This window comes from Schistocerca gregaria, chromosome 6 (genome assembly GCF_023897955.1).
Source record: "Schistocerca gregaria isolate iqSchGreg1 chromosome 6, iqSchGreg1.2, whole genome shotgun sequence".
Lineage (NCBI taxonomy): Eukaryota > Metazoa > Arthropoda > Insecta > Orthoptera > Acrididae > Schistocerca > Schistocerca gregaria.
In genome coordinates, this window is record NC_064925.1 from 306741431 (window position 1) to 306762273 (window position 20843).

At 39.0% G+C, this 20843-nt stretch overlaps 1 protein-coding gene across 4 annotated transcripts in view; it reads left to right on the forward strand.

The window, feature by feature from the left end:
• The window catches only part of LOC126277931 (multidrug resistance-associated protein 1), a 342566-nt gene extending 322135 nt beyond the window's left edge, over positions 1 to 20431 (forward strand). For all 4 annotated transcript variants that reach the window (XM_049977512.1, XM_049977511.1, XM_049977509.1 and 1 more), the window contains exons 27-32: positions 845 to 943; positions 1028 to 1177; positions 7202 to 7527; positions 9203 to 9317; positions 12786 to 12865; positions 18923 to 20431. In XM_049977512.1, coding sequence (XP_049833469.1) covers positions 845 to 943; positions 1028 to 1177; positions 7202 to 7527; positions 9203 to 9317; positions 12786 to 12865; positions 18923 to 19034 — 882 coding nt within the window. In that variant the 3' untranslated portion in view covers positions 19035 to 20431. The remainder of the gene's footprint in view (positions 1 to 844; positions 944 to 1027; positions 1178 to 7201; positions 7528 to 9202; positions 9318 to 12785; positions 12866 to 18922) is intronic.
• The last annotated feature ends 412 nt before the right edge of the window (positions 20432 to 20843 follow it).

Here is a 20843-nt window from a genome sequence, read left to right on the forward strand (position 1 = left end):
GCATTAACAGACATAATTAGGAACTTGCTGTAGTTGTTGTTAGTGCGGGTGCTTCAATGGAGATAACAACATAGGTCACTGCATGAGTTGGAAAATATAGAGCCTCTTGGAATCATCCTTAGCGACAGCCTCAATCTGTCTTTGTTCTTAAGATATTTTCAACCCATGCCCTGTGCTGTTGTGCTCGGCTGTCTCATCACCAAGCATTGAGTTAGTAGAAACCTTTTCATAGAAGCCTTTTATCTCATGAACAGAGTACAAGACACACTCCTCATCACTGTAACATAATCATTCGCAGTCCTTGACATCAGTATTTTCTTGTCTGATCATGTGAATGTTCCTTATTGGTAGGGGTGTGGTCTAATCCCAGTATGGATCTGCCTTCCTGAAATAGCAGTGTATGAAAGGAGGCAGAAAAAATGCAACAGAGTATGTAGTACAAATTTGTTAATCTAAGCTGAATCGCATGTATGTAGATTTCACTGCAGAACAATTCTGTGGACTCCTACTTGATGTAAAACAGTATTAACAAACGAGAACTGTAATTTCCCATCTACTGTTTCAGACGCATGGAAGGGAATCATTTGATGCAAAATTTAATTTACATTTTAGTGCTTTTGCTGCTTCAATAAACTTCAAAAGCATTTGACTTTGAATGGAAAGGAAATTCAATGGTATCTCATGTTCTCATTTGTAATTGTATAATAATTTTTGCACAACAATTTTATACGAAGGCTGCCATACCTTTTTTGTAACTTAGCCGTTTTGAATATGTACAGATACTACTGTGAACTGAAAAAATATTTTTATGTATGTTGATAAAATATTCTTGTCATCATTACAGGTAACACAAACTCTAAACTGGTTGGTAAGAATGACGTCAGATGTAGAGACAAATATTGTGGCAGTGGAAAGAATAAAAGAATATGGCGAGACTCCTCAGGTATGCTCAAAGCTGTCATACAGCCTACTCCGATGTTCTGAAACTTAGTATTGATATATACTGAAAGAATAATCCTGATTTCAGGAAGCACCGTGGGAAGTACCTTCAACACAACCACCTAATGACTGGCCTTCAAAAGGGGAAGTGCAGTTCAAAGACTACAAAGTGCGCTACAGGGAGGGCCTCGATTTGGTATTGCATGGAATTACATTCAGTGTGTCTGGAGGAGAAAAGGTAAAAATCCCATTTTTCCTGTTTGTGAGATATTAATAACTTTTATTTTTACTTTTTAGATTATTGTAACAGATTTATTTATTTTTGTGGGTCTTTTATATTTAAAAAAATAATAAGCATTTGGCAAAATCGGGAACAAGTGAAAAAATCAGTCAATATTCATTTTCCTGTGACAAAACTTCTGCCAAGACAGAAGTACACAAAAACTTCATTACAGGGTTCCTAGCTTTCAGAACAATGAGTACTTTCTTTAGGGAAGAAAGAGAAACTTTTTTTTGGGGGGGGGGGGGGGGGGGGGGAGGGGGGAGGTGCAGGAGCAGGAGCAGGAGCAGGAGGAGTGGTGGCCTGACTAGAGTGGAATGTCACTCACAACATAGGCAAAGTGACCTACTTGTTATGAGAAAAATGGGAGGCTTACCTTCCTCCTCAGAACAGGTCGGTCCTTGATCACATGGGTATTATGTGACTGCCCCCAGTCACAAGTCAGAATTACTGGAGTGAGGGTACTGATTGCTCATGGAGACATCATTGTGTGATGGGATACAATACAGAAATCAATTAACAGTATTGAAAGAAATATTCTTGGTTTAATAACCTGTATCAAGAAAATGGTAAAAACCTCAAACTCAACCTCTGGGACACCTGCTTCATCTCAGTTGTTATTGTTGTTTAAGCTTGCAAGGTCCTAATAACAGTTTGTTTCCCTAGCTTCAAGTGGAACTTACATGTAGATGTGTGTGTATGTTAAAACTCTTCCAACAGTTTGTAAGACCATTGTGTAGTGCCAATATTCAATCCAGTAAGAGAATTCACAATACCACCTTTCTTGAATGCATAACAATAAAAATAAGACAAGATAATGGAAAAAGAACACAAAATAATTGTCAGGAAGTAGGAGAGAAGACCATACTGTACATAAAGTTTGACATATTTCTAAATACAGAAAGCATTGTAAGAAGTCAGGGCTTGTTCCTGGGTATGTGTTAATATGTAGCACTAAGTGCTAATCCTTCTCCTTTCTCTTTCTGCTGCTTTCCCAGGAAATGTTATTAGTGTGCATTTAATGTTGCTACAACAAAACACGTACTGTGAAAATGTGGCTCTAGAACTGTTTTTCCACACATAGTATTCAGTGGCCTAGAAGTTAGCCAAGTTTAAGGAACTGCAGGTTTCAACTATATCTAGTATCAGTCTTACAAAAATGGTATTGACACTAGCTTTTGAGCTCTTACTCTTTTGCTAGTGAAAATTCTCTCTCTCTCTCTCTCTCTCTCTCTCTCTCTCTCTCTCTCTCTCTCTCTCTCTCTCTCTCTCTCTCTCTCTCTGCAGAGGTGATTGTCCCGCTTGAAGCAGTCACCGTAGTATCAGTTAACTAGTTAGCAATGTTAGGCTGTTATGGAGTCCCATAGGGAAATATTGTCCAGGGCTGGAAATGATTCCAATTTGTATTTGGTATGTGGGCCAGCGGGCTCCTTCATAGAAGGGAGGACGTTGTGCCTGAGGGTGTAGAATGCAGTGGTCACTGTTCTTGACCATGTCAGGATACGTGTCACTTGGATTCTGAGGACATGCCCAGTCGTATGCTTGGCTGGTGGAAGTGGTGAAGACTGCTGGCCTCACTCATAGAGTGCAAGCAGAGCTCACAATTTGCATCACTGAATCAACAGTCGATCGGGGTCCTTCGGTTTGTAGCTGAGAGGAGGGGAGGAGGATCTCAGCCAGATTCTTCATAGATTCTGTGAACGTCATGGCAGCAGATTTCTGCACCTGTATCATGGAGTGGAGAATTTTTGTACTCCCCTTGACAGGTCAGCAGTTCTGCTACACAAAGGAAGCAACTACTCAAGTAGCATAGTACTTTAAGAGTCCACATGGTGGTTTCTTAGGCTAGGCATCCTCTGATAAATGCTCGCCAGTTGATATGCAGAGAGAAAAATCGTTACATGTACAAAGTAGACGCACTTTGACTATCAGAATTTTAACAGTAGATTGTTCAAGTATTTGTGACAATGTTCTTTAAGAGTCAAGGGGCATGAAAGGGAGGCAGTGGTTGGGAAGGGAGTGAGACAGGGTTGTAGCCTATCCCCGATGTGATTCAATCTGTATATTGAGCAAGCAGTAAAGGAAACAAAACAAAATTTCGGAGTAGGTATTAAAGTCCATGGAGAAGAAATAAAAACTTTGAGGTTCACCGATGACAGATTCACAGAGACAGCAAAGGACTTGAAAGAGCAGTTGAATGGAATGGACAGTGTCTTGAAAGGAGGATATAAGATGAACACCAACAAAAGCAAAACGAGGATAATGGAGTGTAGTCGAACTGAGTTGGGTGATGCTGAGGGAATTAGATTAGGAAATGACACTTACAGTAGTAAAGGAGTTTTGCTATTTGGGGAGCAAAATAACTGATGATGGTCGAAGTAGAGAGGATATAAAATGTAGACTGGCAATGGCAACGAAAGCGTTTCTGTAGAAGAGAAATTTGTTAACATCGAGTATAGATTTAAGTGTCAGGAAGTCATTTCTGAAAGTATTTGTATGGAATGTAGCAAAGTATGGAAGTGAAACATGGACGATAAATAGTTTGGACAAGACGAGAAAAGCAGCTTTCGAAATGTGGTGCTACAGAAGAATGCTGAAGATTAGATGGGTAGATCACATAACTAATGAGGAAGTATTAAATAGGATTGGGGAGAAGTTTGTGCACAACTTGACCAGAAGAAGGGATCGGTTGGTAGGACATGCTCTGATGCATCGAGGGATCACCAATTTAGTATTGGAGAACAGCGTGGAGGGTAAAAATCATAGAGGGAGACAAAGAGATGACTACACTAAGCAGATTCAGAAGGATGTAGGTTGCAGTAGGTACTGTGAGATGAAGAAGCTTGCACAGGATACAGTAGCATGGAGAGCTGCATCAAACCAGTCTCAGGACTGAAGACAACAACAACAACAACAACAACAACAACAACAATGTTCTTAAACTCACTTTCCTCCAGATAAGGTGGCACGCTCCAATTATTTTTGGAATCAGGGCTGGCTGAAACCTGAAGTAGAAGGTTACAAAGTATTTAGCCAGGCATTGAACATGTATACAATAGACAGATTAGAAGCCAATGGAGGGGAGTGTTCAATGCTGTCGACAAAAATGTAGTGCCTGTCGAGGTTGAAATGAAGTTTGACTGTGAAGTTATCTGGAAATGAGTAGCAGGCCTGGGTGTCTACTGTAACAGTAGTGGAATCATTCAAGGAATGTCTACATGCTACATGCTACATACTGCATGTATTAGGTGGGGGCAACTTCATTCTATGGCGTATGGACTAGTACGTCCATGGATTCAGTGCAGATGTTATGGACAGGCAGCCTTGTTAAGTACTTTTAAACACCGTTTTCTAAAAACGGTCCTGAACAACTAATTGCCCAACCCACATGCCATGGAAATATTTTAAACCATGTAGCTACAAACAGGCCTGACATTATCAACAGTGTCTGTATAGATACAGGGATGAGTGATCTAGTTGTCTTCAGTGTGATCATGATACTAAAATTAATATATCCATTGAAAAGGCTAGGAAGGTACTTATGCCAGAAAAAGGAGATAAACAGTTGTTAGTGTCCCATTTAGACAGTGAACAAACATTATTTAGTTCCAATATGATAGATGTAGAAGAATTATGATGTAGAAGAATTATGGACAAAGTTTTAATGGATTGTAAATTGTACTATGAAAAGTATGTGCTAATTAAGTGGATTAAGAATGGAAAAGATCCTCTGGCATGTAATAATCAAATTCAGAAAATAAATCCACAAAGCATGCTAAAATGTCTGCTGTCATACATTAGTGAAAGATCTTGTATTGACACCAAGAAAATTGCAGTCCTACGCAAAGTCACTAACTGGGCTGAAGGCTACGATCTAGTCTTTTGGTAACTGGACTAGGTTAGAAAAAACAGTGAAAGGGAATATGAAGTTTAAAAGTTCCCATTTAAGGAATCATTCATCCAGAAGGATCATACAAAAATACGGCCATCAGACTGTTGCGCAGACTCTCGCATGGAGGACGTAGAAATAGGATTTCTTGGCACAGAGAAGTTGAAAACAAATAATTCAATAGGTCCAGATAGAATCGCAATTTGATTTTACAGAGAGTAATCTGCAGCACTACCTCCATACTTAAATGCTTATTTCAATAAATCCGTTGTTGTTGTTGTGGTGGTGGTCTTCAGTCCTGAGACTGGTTTGATGCAGCTCTCCACGCTACCATATCCTGTGCAAGCTTCATCTCCCAGTACTTAATGCAACCTACACCCTTCTGAATCTGTTTAGTGTATTTTTCTCTTGGTCTCCCACTAGGGTTTTAACCCCCCCCCCCACCACACACACACACACACACACACACACACACACACACACACACACACACACACACACACACACACACACACTCTGCCCTCCAATACTAAATTTGTGATCCCTTGATGCCTTAGAACATGTCCTACCTACTGGTCCCTTCTTCTTGTCAAGTTGAGCCACAAACTCCTCCCCAATTGTAGATTAAGACTGAAGAAACTGCAAAAAGGTGGGAATTTAAGGAGATGGGACCTGAATACACTGACTAAACTAGAGGTTGTACAGAGTTTCAGGGAGAGCATAAGGGAACAATTGAGAGGAAGGAGGAAAGAGGTACAGTAGAAGAAGAATGGGTAGCTCTGAGGGATGGAGTAGTGAAGGCAGCAGAGGATCAAGTAGGTAAAAAGACAAGGGCTAGTAGAAATCCTTGGGTAACAGAAGAAATATTGAATTAATTGATGAAAGGAGAAAATATAAAAGTGCAGTAAATGAAGCAGGCAAAAAGAAATACAAATGTCTCAAAAATGAGATAGACAGGAAGTGCAAAATGGCTAAGCAGGGATGGCTAGAGGACAACAAATCGGTACAGATCTAGAAAGCCTCTCTCGTTGTATGAAACTCGGCTTTCTCTTTTCTCATGTGCTATCCTACAAATCATGGGTGGAGAGCAACGGGCAGATTCCATATTCCTAGAACAACATTTGACGCTACTTAGATTGCATCTAGTTAATTTTAAGATACGTAAAATGATACTTAATGATAGCATAGATTATGTTCCCAACTCTCTATAACTGAACTGTTAATGATTAATCATTATTTTTTGTTTGTTGATGTATGGCAACCCATTTGAGATAGTAAATGAATTTAAATGACACCAAAATTCTGTGTTAAACCTGTTACCTTGTATTTTCTGAGAGACTCTACTCTTGGATTTTTTATTTTTATTTATTTATTTTTCACTGAAATGGTTTCCGTAGAAAACAGTACGAAATGGCGAAATGGAATGAGTGCATCAGGCGTAGTGGGGAAGGTGAATGCTAGACTTGTTTGAGATATATATATATAATTTTTTTATTTTTTATTTCTTTTATTTATTTGTTTACTTTTTTGCGGTGGGGGTGGAATTTGGGAAAGTGTAGTTAATCACTATACAAGACTTTCGAGTGTTTGGGACACCTAATAGGTTTAGCGGAAGGAAAACAGTGGGAGGAGTGCTGTTAGAATTGTCACCAGTAGGTTTGATTGGCAAACAAGTCTTAGGGAGACAATTTGTGAATTCTTGTGGGGAAACAATGTTCTTTTTGTGAGTCACTGTTGCAGAAATTTAGAGAACTGGTATTTGAAGCAGACTGCAGATTGATTCTACTGCCCCCAGTGTTAATGGTCATTTTCCATGTTAGAAGCTGGGACTCAAACAGATACTTGTAGAAAATCTTTTTTTCCGTCACTTTGCTTGTGAGTGGAATTGGAAAGGAAATGTTTGTAGGTCTATCCTCCACCTTGCACTATATGGTGGCTTGTCAAGTACATTGAAAAATGATTGTTGTTTAGTATTGTATGTGAACATTAATAATGTTGCAAATATTTGAAATTTATGCTGTTGAAATTTATGCCATTTGTAAAAAAGAAAAAAAATGCCTAATTTTCTAAGTGTTCTAATTTTCCTGTTTAAGGTCGGTATAGTGGGCAGAACTGGAGCAGGCAAGTCTTCACTGACATTAGCACTGTTCCGCATCATAGAACCAGCTGGTGGCTCAATTGAAATTGATAATGTCAGTGTAACTAAGCTGGGATTACACGCTCTGCGGTCACGTCTCACTATCATCCCTCAAGATCCAGTTTTATTTTCTGGGACACTACGTCTCAATCTCGATCCTTTCAAGAAGCATTCAGATGAGGAGGTATGGCGTGCACTTGAACAGGCTCATTTGAAGGCTTTTGTGAAAGGTTGTGCTGCAGGCCTCAACCACGAGGTTACTGAAGGTGGTGAAAATCTCAGGTAAAATGGAAAACTATTTTATAATTTTTCTTGAAACATCCACACTGTAACTATAGTAGTCATTGTGATAGTTTAAACCATAAAAAATTGGCAGTAATAATAAGCAGCTGTGTTTCCAAGGAGTAGTCAGGGAAGTTGTAATTACCACGAAGAAAAAACTCAAGCTGCAACTGTGGAACTTCTCCACATATTCACCCTCCAGTGAGACATGTTCACGCCAAAAATGGTGGTTTGCACATACTTGACGGTCACAGAAGTCTGCATTTAAGCTGTGCTGGAAAGATTTCATTTCGAAAATAACCTTGTAATCATTCTTGAAATGCCTACAATGCAGTCATATCTTCATCAATAGAAAGAGAGAGCAGACACAGCCTGCTATGTTAGTGATTGAAAATGTAGTAGCCCAAAGCAGCAGCATGTGTCTGTTCTGTGCAGAATATACTGGGGATTGTTGTGGAACATAAACATCGTCTCGAGCAACTTCGTGCAACACTTCATCCTGACAGCCCCATGCAACAGTGTCAGGAGGTTCTGGAATATGCTCCTGTGTCATTTAGCATATTATGAACATAATTAGTTAATGCTGCGTCCTTACTGACTCAAAAATCATTCAGCATCACTTTACCCCATGTGGTTGGGTCTTTGCCATTTTTGGCAGTAAATGCACTGGTTTACACTGCTTAGTGTGATCTTTTCTCTTCCCCACTCGTCTGTGTTGGTTAGATGCCTAAGAAGTCATGTGGATTGGCCGGATACTGTTGCAACATTTCTGTTGCTGTTTTGGTTTGGTGGGCTTCTTGAGATAGTGTGAGAAGTTGCAAGACCTAGCAGGCAGTGACATATCGTTTCTTCAAGGAACTGTACAAAGTGAAAAGTGATATAGGATTGATTTTCACTTTTCCCGCTATCACTGTGATCTTGACCTGCTGATCTTCATGCACAAGGCCCTTGCATTTCTATTCCAGTTCCCATTTATTCAGAAAAAGATGGTCCTCTGCTTTGAGGCTCATTTGACAATGCTAGAAGAATCTGTACCCCCTAACCAATGTGTCACATGGTGGCAGATTGTTAGTACACACTTCCACCAACTTGATAGGCATTGGTGCAGCATTGTTCCCCTTCAGGTGCAGAAAATGAATTTCCCCACAGTGCCTCACTTTATTAGTGGGATGCACGATTTTATTTTGGCTCCTCAAGGAGTGTGCTATAGTAATATGGCATGGGAATTTGAGTGTTTACGATGACTGCAAACATTTACCTACAAACAAACAAAAAATAAATTTTGTATCTGTATTGTTTTCAGGTGATAATGTGAAACCTGATGACTACTCCTCATATGCACACAATAATGTGAAAGAGGTTGCAAATTGTGTTGTTCAGTCTACAAACATGATTTCATCGAATAAATAATATTATTAAAAAATTGACCAGTTTAACATATTAATTAATCCATGGATAGTTTGCTCGTGACCTGGAAAGCTTACTAAATTTTAATTCTGAATATATTGGTTTTTACTCAAAGATACACTTTTACACCACGATATTTGGTCATTGTTCTTTGTTACTTCGTAACAAAGCTTCAGAATTTACTAACCTTTCATAGGGATTTCACTGTAAATTACAAATATTTTCCTGCAGTAAAATATGAAATAATGAGTCAAATTTGTGGTTTCAGTGTTGGGCAACGCCAGCTGGTTTGCTTGGCCAGAGCCCTTCTGCGAAAGACAAAGGTGTTGATTCTTGATGAGGCTACGGCTGCTGTTGACCTGGAGACTGATGATTTGATACAGGTAAGCGATAGGCCATTAGTTCTAGAGACATTGAGTTGCAGGCAGGCACAATGGACACAGCTAAACATTTAAGCTTTTGGACAAAAAGACCTTCATTTGCAAACAGAACTCACATGGGGACTTTCTTGTTCAGAAGCTTAAACATTTAACAGTCTCATTATGTCTGTCTGTCTGTCTGCAACTTAATGCCTCCATTATGTGGTGGCGAATGAGCTGTCATTTTGTATATATAATTTGAGGTGGGTGTATGGGGGGGGGGGGGGGGGGGGGGAGGAGACGGACGGACGGACGGACGAAGTGGTTAAGACTCTGGCACCAAAATAAGTTTGAATCCTCCTGGCAATCAACATGTTTAAATCAGTTAGTTTTGATCATGGTGGAGGGAAGAAGGCTCTCAATATTTTTTCAATATAGACTGCTGTGTCTCAGTTGAATTGATTTATGTCACTTGTGTATGCCAGGCGAGATCTAATATTTCATATTCAAGCTCATCAAATGGGCCTTGGACATTTCCAGCTTTGCAAAGGGGGACATGATTGTCTTTCACATTGATTCACCCCTGTTTTAGGGAACAGTGTAAATGTAGACTAACTCAAAGCACAGTACATGTTTCTGTTAGTTCATAGTCAAAATTGTGTATTCCTTGGGCTCCCATTTTATGTTACCTTTTTGAGCATTCAGGTAAACATTAGTCTAAATGTTCATAAGTTCAAAAAAATATCTTACAGCATGAATTGTGCATGTATAAGACAGTCTACGAGATTAAGTTATTTACTAATTCTGCAGAACAACTCCTTGTCAGTGCATAATAAAACAAAATGCCAGTAGCCATTATATATAGTAACATTAAACGGACATTGGCAGGGTTTCCATCTTATTACATAAGTGAATGACCAAGGTCCTGCAGACCCTCAGTCACTAGAATGGACTTACAAAAATGTAATTAGACTAGTTGTGGTTTCATGGTCTTCCTATTGTTTACTTAGCTTCTATTACTATTTACTGAATCAGTGATAAGTAACTTCAAGGTTACAATATTAGTTAGAATAACAACTTATTTGATAACAGATTAGTTAATATGAAAATAAAGTGTCAGTTTGCAGGCTAAAACATTGAACATGGGCAGAATTAATCTTTCAAACAGGACATGCTCAGGATGAAGGAATGTTGTAGAACAGTATAAACAAACATATTTGCAGGGTGTATACGACCCAGGACATCCGGGAAAAACCCGGGAATTTTTTTGTCTGGGAGAAAACCAGGAAAAAGCCGGGAACTTTTTAGAATTCCGGAAATTTTTCCTTTTTTTGGTTTCTAGTTAAATTTTTGTGATTTTTGACTGGTAAGAACCAATACTCTAATGAAGGATATTACTGTATCCTGCTTCTGCAGAATAATGCTGCAGCAACAAAACATGAACGAGGATGGGAGGGGCGGAGGGACGGGGGGGAGAGAGTGTGCCATATACAACAACAACAACAACAACAACAACAGTGCTCATACAAGCATCTGCCATCCAAAGTGTGGCAAAGACTTTGGGAAGAATATGCAGTGCTTCCTAACAACAAATTGCCTCCAATGAGTGACATGACAGCTGTCCAAATTTGATTCATTTGAGCAGTTGCGGGCGGTCTCTTGCACATGCACAGTTGAGTCACCTATGAGTAGTACCTTCTCCTGCTTCTGGCTACAGATGTGTGGCTGGGCGCCACTATCTAAATTGTTCCGGTTCGGAAATATCATAGATCCAGGGCTGATGCACAGAGCAGTCTGAGTTGTAGTGGGGAGGTGAGTAGTCTCCACGTGACCTGTGTTTACGTTTAGTGATTTTGCTCTTTCCTCTTCGTTTATTGCTCTCACATTAAATGAAAACAAAACGGATTTCCGTCGCCAGGAGCTACCAAATTAATCAAAATATGTTCGCATTTTTACGGAAGGCTAAAATATGTTGCCAGTTTTAGGTTTTATTTGCACCTTTCTGACAGTCGAGCATTAACCACCTTGCAGAACAATGAAGCTATTTTTGTCAGTTTGCTAAAGAGATTTGGCTTTTATTAATATTTTGAGGCAGTCAATTTATTTGAAGTGAAGTGTTTAATTTCACACTGTTGGCTAGTTTCAATTGTTCGCTGCATTTAAAGTGCACGTTTTCCATCTTCTAGCTTGTATGGCATTATGCTGGTACTCAAGAAAATTTACATTTGAGTCTGGACATACGATTGTGCACTTTAAGCCGAATTATGCATTTTAGTATAGTTCACGAAATTCCGATGCTCCTGAAGTATCCTTTGATGTCTCATTTCTTTTATGACATAATGCAAGATCTTTTAATATTTTACACGTACGAACATGCAGGATTCCTGCACCACCATAGCTGCGCAGGCGCAGTGACGCCTGTTATCTGGCACGCTCCGGCAACTGCTGAAACGAACCAATTTCTAACAGGCCAGGAAAATATTGTGAATGGTGGTTTGAAAAGTGTTACTTTCAAAGTAAATTTCCTTTTACACAAGATGAAGTATGTGCAAGAGTGAGATGAATTTCTTAAATCACAGAGCATTTGACTCTCATTTAAAAGTCAACTCTTTAAGGACATTCATCTAGAAGAATTTTGAGGCCAAAAGATCAGACATTTATGTCATTATTAAAAAATTTTACTGGCACATTTGTGTGATGTATCTTAAAGTGTAACACGCGCAAAATGGTGAGCATTATATGTGGAAGCTTAGCTTCTGTTGCAGCTTATTAGTCTTTGAGACCAATATTATTTGTGAAAGCTTTGTTTTTCTTTTAGAAAAACTATGTATATTAATTTAAACCATTAACTTGTCTTTTTGTGTGTTTGCGCTACTTAAGAGTGATCTTGCTATTGGTTGACTATGCCACGTGTCCCGTACTGTTATTAGCTGCTGAGATCACGTGACATAGGCTATGATTGGTTTACAAAAGCAAGTCACAGTCTCAATTTCATTGCTTCGGAAAGTAACATGCAGTGTTTGGTGGAATTTGAATTTATACCTACGTAAAACAAAGAAATGCAGCATACATGTTGCTGCACATCAAAGATCTTTCCAAAACGTGTCGTGATCCTCCCCCCCCCCCCCCCCCCCCCCCCCCGGGGTTTCGTTTTCTAAAGTAGTGCCGGCAGATACTACATTTATTTAGAAAACCATACACATTCTAAGGATTTATAAGTTTTACAGTGCTGAGGAAAAGTATACTGTCATTTAACATGGAAAAATTGTATTTTCAACTGGGGAAATCTGGGAATTTTTTTTTCCTTGTCCATGTATACACCCTGAATGGAGATGTTAACTCAAGTCACTTGTAGTTGTAGCTAGTTTTACTTTTTTTGTGCTACTTGCCACTCTCGCTTGAAACGTGAAAAATATTATCAACCGAGGATATGCTTGCTGATTTACTGTGAGTATGTGTGAATTTTTAATTTTTCCCCTTTCTTTTTTCCAGCAAACAATACGCACAGAATTTGAACACTGCACAGTCCTGACAATCGCTCACAGGTTAAACACAATCATGGACTACAACAGGTAATAGCTTATATATGTCTTGGCATGTAAATGATATGATTTTATCTGTGAGGAACCATAAGAGTTGCATTTCTTTGGTCTACAGTGTTAACAGAATAAGAAAGTTGGCAGAAAATTTTATTTATTCTGTGTTAACTAATGAAATAGCAGAAACTGTATCATACCCTACCTGTAATGAAGTGGAACATATGGAATACGGGTGAGCTTCAACTGACACAGCTTAAAAGATAAACAGTGAGCTTAATTTAAAGTTATTTGTTCATTGCCTTGTAATAAACTGCACCACCCAAAAAGCAGCCCCACAATGAATGTTATCCTTGAACATGGGTTGAGGTGGTTGATGATCATAACAAACTGTAAAACACCTTGACTACTGTTGAACGATTGACAGCTGCTGCAAATTGGCGTGTTGGGTGAGTTCCCAAGAGCTGTGTACCTGTGACTGCTGTACCAGAAGTACCTCAGGTACTGGATGTGTCATTTCTTGTCCACTTGACTGTGAGTGGCGTGTCAATGATAAAACTCTGTGTCTTGTAAAGGGTGGATGGGGACAAGGGATGACCCAGGGTGTTGTACTGATCACCCTAACCAACAAGTTGGAGGTGCTGTCGTTCACTAAAACTGAAACTCAGCCAGTGGGACTCAATTCTCCTGTTGTGGGTAAACCCATTTTGTTCTGTGTCAGTAGGAGGCAAATGAAAAAGGCAGGGGTCTACTAATTGTCAGCAGATCATATGTATAGTGAATGATGGTAGCAAGGCACAGGAAAGGAAACCAGATGTGCTTAGCGTCTATACCTGGGCGCCTCATTAAGCATGTTGAAAATGCTATTCTAGAAACTATTGAGGAAACAGAGTGCAACAAACTGCAGATTGTAGCGCATGTTCAAACAAATGATGCCTGTCACCTGGGCTCGAGGTCATACTGGGGTTGTTCCAGCAACTGCCAGAGAAGTTTGAGAAAACCAGCCTTGCGCAGGAAGTTTCAACGAAGCTCACAATCTGCAGCATTGACCATAGAACTGATCATGGTGCTTTGGCTCTGAATCGAATGGAAGGACTGAAGCAGAGACTTTGAAAGTTCTGTGACAAGCTAGTTTGCGACTTGCTGAACTTGTGCCATTGTGTTGCGAACTGTGGTTTTTCCCTAAATGGTTCAGGTGCGCATTAAAAGTGGTGTGTGTGTGTGTGTGTGTGTGTGTGTGTGTGTGTGTGTGTGTGTGTGTGTAGGGGGGGGGGGGCTCTCCATCCAATCCAGATAATGATAACTGTAGGAAACCCAGAAATATCGGCGTAAGATAGAATGGAATGCCTCCTACAGGTGAGAGTATTAAAATCCTAATGGTAAACTGGCCAGAGTTCGAAGCACTTAAGAAAAGCAGTGAAGCTCTCATAATAGTAGGTATCGAAAGGTGGTTGTAACCTAAAACTGATATCAATGAGATTTTTGGGGGAAATTTAAGTATGTGTCAAAAGGATAGGCAAATTGGAAATGAAGTCACATTTGAGTCAGTACCACACCTGTGCTGTCAAAAATACAATCTTGTGGGATTGTTGTTGTTGTTGTCTTCAGTCCTGAGACTGGTTTGATGCAGCTCTCCATGCTACTCTATCCTGTGCAAGCTGCTTCATCTCCCAGTACCTACTGCAACCTACATCCTTCTGAATCTGCTTAGTGTACTCATCTCTCGGTCTCCCTCTACGATTTTTACCCTCCACGCTGCCCTCCAATGCTAAATTTGTGATCCCTTGATGCCTCAAAACATGTCCTACCAACCGATCCCTTCTTCTAGTCAAGTTGTGCCACAAACTTCTCTTCTCCCCAATCCTATTCAATACCTCCTCATTAGTTACGTGATCTATCCACCTTATCTTCAGTATTCTTCTGTAGCACCATATTTCGAAAGCTTCTATTCTCTTCTTGTCCAAACTAGTTATCGTCCATGTTTCACTTCCATACATGGCTACACTCCAAACAAATACTTTCAGAAACGACTTCCTGATACATAAATCTATATTCGATGTTAACAAATTTCTCTTCTTCAGAAACGCTTTCCTTGCCATTGCCAGTCTACATTTTATATCCTCTCTACTTCGACCATCATCAGTTATTTTACTTCCTAAATAGCAAAACTCCTTTACTACTTTAAGTGTCTCATTTCCTAATCTAATTCCCTCAGCATCACCCGATTTAATTTGACTACATTCCATTATCCGCGTTTTGCTTTTGTTAATGTTCATCTTATATCCTCCTTTCAAGACACTGTCCATTCCGTTCAGCTGCTCTTCCAAGTCCTTTGCCGTCTCTGACAGAATTACAATGTCATCGGCGAACCTCAAAGTTTTTACTTCGTCTCCATGAATTTTAATACCTACTCCAAATTTTTCTTTTGTTTCCTTTACTGCTTGCTCAATATACAGATTGAATAACATTGGGGAGAGGCTACAACCCTGTCTCACTCCTTTCCCAACCACTGCTTCCCTTTCATGCCCCTCGACTCTTATTACTGCCATCTGGTTTCTGTACAAATTATAAATAGCCTTTCGCTCCCTGTATTTTACCCCTGCCACCTTTAGAATTTGAAAAAGAGTATTCCAGTCAACATTGTCAAAAGCTTTCTCTAAGTCTACAAATGCTAGAAACGTAGGTTTGCCTTTTCTTAATCTTTCTTCTAAGATAAGTCGTAAGGTCAGTATTGCCTCACGGTTCCAACATTTCGACGGAATCCAAACTGATCCTCCCCGAGGTCTGCATCTACCAGTTTTTCCATTCGTCTGTAAGTATTTTGCAGCCGTGGCTTACTAAACTGATAGTTCAGTAATTTTCACATCTGTCAGCACCTGCTTTCTTTGGGATTGGAATTATTATATTCTTCTTGAAGTCTGAGGGTATTTCGCCTGTCTCATACATCTTGCTCACCAGCTGGTAGAGTTTTGTCATGACTGGCTCTCCCAAGGCCGTCAGTAGTTCTAATGGAATGTTGTCTACTCCGGGGGCCTTGTTTCGACTCAGGTCTTTCAGTGCTCTGTCAAACTCTTCACGCACTATCGTATCTCCCATTTCGTCTTCATCTACATCCTCTTCTATTTCCATAATATTGTCCTCAAGTACATCGCCCTTGTATAAACCTTCTATGTACTCCTTCCACCTTTCTGCCTTCCCTTCTTTGCTTAGAACTGGGCTGCCATCTGAGCTCTTGATATTCATACACGTGGTTCTCTTCTCTCCAAAGGTCTCTTTAATTTTCCTGTAGGCAGTATCTATCTTACCCCTAGTGAGATAAGCTTCTACATCCTTACATTTGTCCTCTAGCCATCCCTGCTTAGCCATTTTGCACTTCCTGTCGATCTCATTTTTGAGATGTTTGTATTCCTTTTTGCCTGCTTCATTTACTGCATTTTTATATTTTCTCCTTTCATCAATTAAATTCAATATCTCTTCTGTTACCCAAGGATTTCTAGCAGCCCTCGTCTTTGTACCTACTTTATCCTCTGCTGCCTTCACTACTACATCCCTCAGAGCTACCCATTCTTCTTCTACTGTATTTCTTTCCCCTATTCCTGTCAATTGTTCCCTTATGCTCTCTCTGAAACTCTGTACAACCTCTGGTTCTTTCAGTTTATCCAGGTCCCATCTCCTTAATTTCCCACATTTTTGCAGTTTCTTCAGTTTTAATCTACAGGTCATAACCAATAGATTGTGGTCAGAGTCCACATCTGCCCCTGGAAATGTCTTACAATTTAAAACCTGGTTCCTAAATCTCTGTCTTACCATTATATAATCTATCTGATACCTTTTAGTATCTCCAGGGTTCTTCCACGTATACAACCTTCTTTCATGATTCTTAAACCAAGTGTTAGCTATGATTAAGTTGTGCTCTGTGCAAAATTCTACCAGGCGGCTTCCTCTTTCATTTCTTATCCCCAATCCATATGTACCTACTATGTTTCCTTCTCTCCCTTTTCCTACACTCGAATTCCAGTCACCCATTACTATTAAATTTTTGTCTCCCTTCACTATCTGAATAATTTCTTTTATTTCATCGTACATTTCTTCAATTTCTTCATCATCTGCAGAGCTAGTTGGCATATAAACTTGTACTACTGTAGTAGGTGTGGGCTTCGTATCTATCTTGGCCACAATAATGCGTTCACTATGCTGTTTGTAGTAGCTTACCCGCAATCCTATTTTCCTATTCATTATTAAACCTACTCCTGCATTACCCCTATTTGATTTTGTGTTTATAACCCTGTAGTCACCTGACCAGAAGTCTTGTTCCTCCTGCCACCGAACTTCACTAATTCCCACTATATCTAACTTTAACCTATCCATTTCCCTTTTTAAATTTTGTAAACTACCTGCCCGATTAAGGGATCTGACATTCCACGCTCCGATCCGTAGAACGCCAGTTTTCTTCCTCCTGATAACGACATCCTCCTGAGTAGTCCCCGCCCGGAGATCCGAATGGGGGACTATTTTACCTCCGGAATATTTTACCCAAGAGGATGCCATCATCATTTAATCATACAGTAAAGCTGCATGTCCTTGGGAAAAATTACGGCTGTAGTTTCCCCTTGCTTTCAGCCATGCTTGTGGGATTATTAAGTGAAATTTACAACTGGATTGAGGATTGTTCGGTAGGGTGGACATAGCATGTTATCTTGGATTGAGAATCATCGGAAGTAGAAGTAACTTCGGGTGTGTCCCAGGGAAGTGTGTTGGGACATTCAATGTTCCTATTAGTGACCTTGCAGACAATATTAATAGTAAAATCAGGATTTTTTCCAAATGATGCAGCTATCTATAGTGAAGTACTGTCTGAAAGAAGCTGCATAAATATTGTCAGATCCTGATAAGATTTCGAACTTGTGCAGAGATTGGCAGTTTGCTTTAAATATACAGAAATGTAAAATTGTGCACTTCACAAACAAATACCTGGATGTAACACTTTGTAGGGACACGAAATGGAATGATCACATTGGTTCAGTTGTGGGTAAAGCATGTGGTAGATCAGTTTATTGGTAGAATACCGTAGAACTACTATCAATCTACAAAGGAGATTGCTTACAAATGAGTCGTGTGACTTATCCTAGAATATTGCTGAAGTGTGTGGGACCTGTGCAAGATAGCAGTGGCAAGGGATGTTGAACATACACCAGAGACGGCCAGGTTTGTATAATCCATGGGAGAGCATAACAGAGACACTCGAAAACTGAACTGGAAGACTCTTGTAGATAGATGTAAACTGTCCTGAGAAAGTCTATTGACAAAGTTCCAAGAACCAGCTTCAAATGATTACTGTAGAAATTTATCACAAATGCCTACATATCATTCACATAAGGATAGTGAAGATAAGGGTAGAATAACTGCTGCATACACAGAGGCAGTCATTCGTGCTTTCCGCATTCCATATGCGAATGGAACAAGAAGAAACCCTAACAACTGGTACAGTGGAACATACTCTCTGCCATGCACATCAAAGTACTTAGAAGAGTTTATACATAAATGTAGATGTAAGTGACAAAATTTTCTGTTTGTACTTGCTATTAAATCACTACAAATTAGATACAATGAAAAAAGGTTTGTTGCTAGGTCTCACAATGTTTGTTTGAATGGTATCATAAAAATGATATTTACAAGAGGTGGCAGCAGATACAAATGTCAAAGATGAGTGACACCAATTTGTGATGGATAACCCATTGATTTCACTATCAAAGTGTTTACCATTTGAGAATAATAATGCTGTACTCTGTTGTTCACTTCCCTATTGACTAGTATTCTCACTCCTGCTCCTACGAAGCTCCTGATTTGTACTATAATGTTACCCATCACCTTCACCTTCACCTTCACCTTCCTCGTGCTCCTCCTCCTGCCCCTACCCCTTTGCAAGTTACTCCTCTTTCTCAAGAAAAAGGTCACATGTATTAAATGATGAAAGATTAATATTATGTGCACATGTTGTCTGCTTGTTTTGAATGGAGATGATACATTAACACATGCTGTGTATTGTAAAACTGGAATTATGATTTTTAATGGCTGGATTTACTTTCTTTACAGAATTATTGTTTTAGACAAAGGAAAAGTTGTAGAATTTGATTCACCTCAGTCGCTGTTAGAGAACAGGACATCCATCTTCTACAGCATGGCTAAAGATGCAGGCTTAGCATGAGTTCACTAAACAAGAATGTATTGAGGAGAAGAAGAGAGAAATGTGTTCCTCCAATTCATAACGTGCATCATATCCAACTGCATCTTTCAAGAGAAGCGTGGTTAGCAGCAAACCATGATCACTTCCAGGAGAAAGCATTTAAGCACACAAATATACTATGTTTACAGTATTGTAGTAAGTTTTTGTTCAGGACACAGAAAACAGTACAAAATCGAGAATCAGAGATGCTACATGGTATCAATCATTTCTCTTCATAAGTGTAAATTATTATTTAATCTTATGCTGTAAAGGATTTTTTAAAGGAAGAACTTATCACGATTTTCAAGAAACGAGCCCTTTTTCTCAGGTTCATCACAGCACATTATTTTTTTAAAAAAATTGTCCTTAATCAGCTGATTGATTCTCCACTTTAGCACATATTTTTGAGAGGGATGTTTCTAATATCAAAAAGTTAATGTTTTTTACAATGATATCATTTCCGTTGCCATTTAAACTTTTGACATCCTTTGTACAAGATGCCTTTGTTTTGATTTTATTTTATGTTTCGGATTTGTTGATTCATTTACAAACACACCTTTCGTAACTGGTACTCGTTATTTAAACACCATCTCCTCTTTTGTCATTGATTTTTGTGATGTAAGCAAATATTTCTATTTTTTTATGGTTGCAGTGGCAATAGGAGGTGATGTCGAATTTACTTTCAGTACTTAAATTCCAGTGCACATCCAAAGCAGCAAAATGGCACTGTACTTCATTGTTTTACACATTTGGACAGTTAATTGATTCATTCCATAGTTCATTGTAGTGAGCAATTACAACATTGGAAAGTGTAATTGCTCATTTCCATAATCAAGTGAAACAATAATTTGAAAGCTTGTTGCTGTATGACTGTGCTGCTGTGCCAGATAAGATTCATAATCATCTCCCATTTTTTATTGTAGTACTTATTACAATTGTACTTATTTATTTTGTGTTCATCAGTGTTAGTTTTGCCAGAGACACATTACATCACAGGACATTTGTGTAAATGTACATGAATTATTATTACTACTATTATTATTCCTGTCAGGCAGTCATAGTGAACATATATTTGTGATATATGTTGTGTGCTTGAAAAGTAAAACTGTATTCTTTGGTGTGTCAGAAGGAAAAAAGTGCCTGCTGCATGTGATACTGTGTGTTTGTGACAAGATTTTGTCATGAAATTGTGATAGACCATGTACTTCATAAACTGCCTTAAAGGAATGCCAGTAAATTGTGATATCTGAAAGCTGTGTATGTAACTGTTTTTATACAATTCATTCTCGTTTTAGAAAATATTTTCTCTGAATTGTCTATGTATATTACACACATTTGATACTTCTGTTTCAAATAAAAAAAATGAATTCTTGAATAAACATTTTATTTCTTTTAAAATGTTTAATCTGTGAAGAACAGTCACTAATGGGTTTCACAACTGCCTGTAGAAAGTTGTGTGAATCAAGTAAATTAAATACAGAAAGTCTGGATTGAAAAGAATAGGTTAGTTCTTGCCTTACAGAGATTTTGGAAAAGCCATAAAACAAACATAATTCTCAAGGAAGAAAAGCTTTATCTGTTCACAATCGCAACTTTTTGCCCCCCCCCCCCCCCCCTCTCCTGTCCCCCTTTGGGAGCAATGAAGTTGTGGTTGAAAATTAGATAATAAGGGTCCAAGTTAAGAGGGACCCAGTAGATAGCTGCAGTACAGATGGACTGAAAATGGCATGGGATCCATTGTCTAACAATCATTGTTAAAATACTCACTGATTGGATAGATTTAAATCTGAA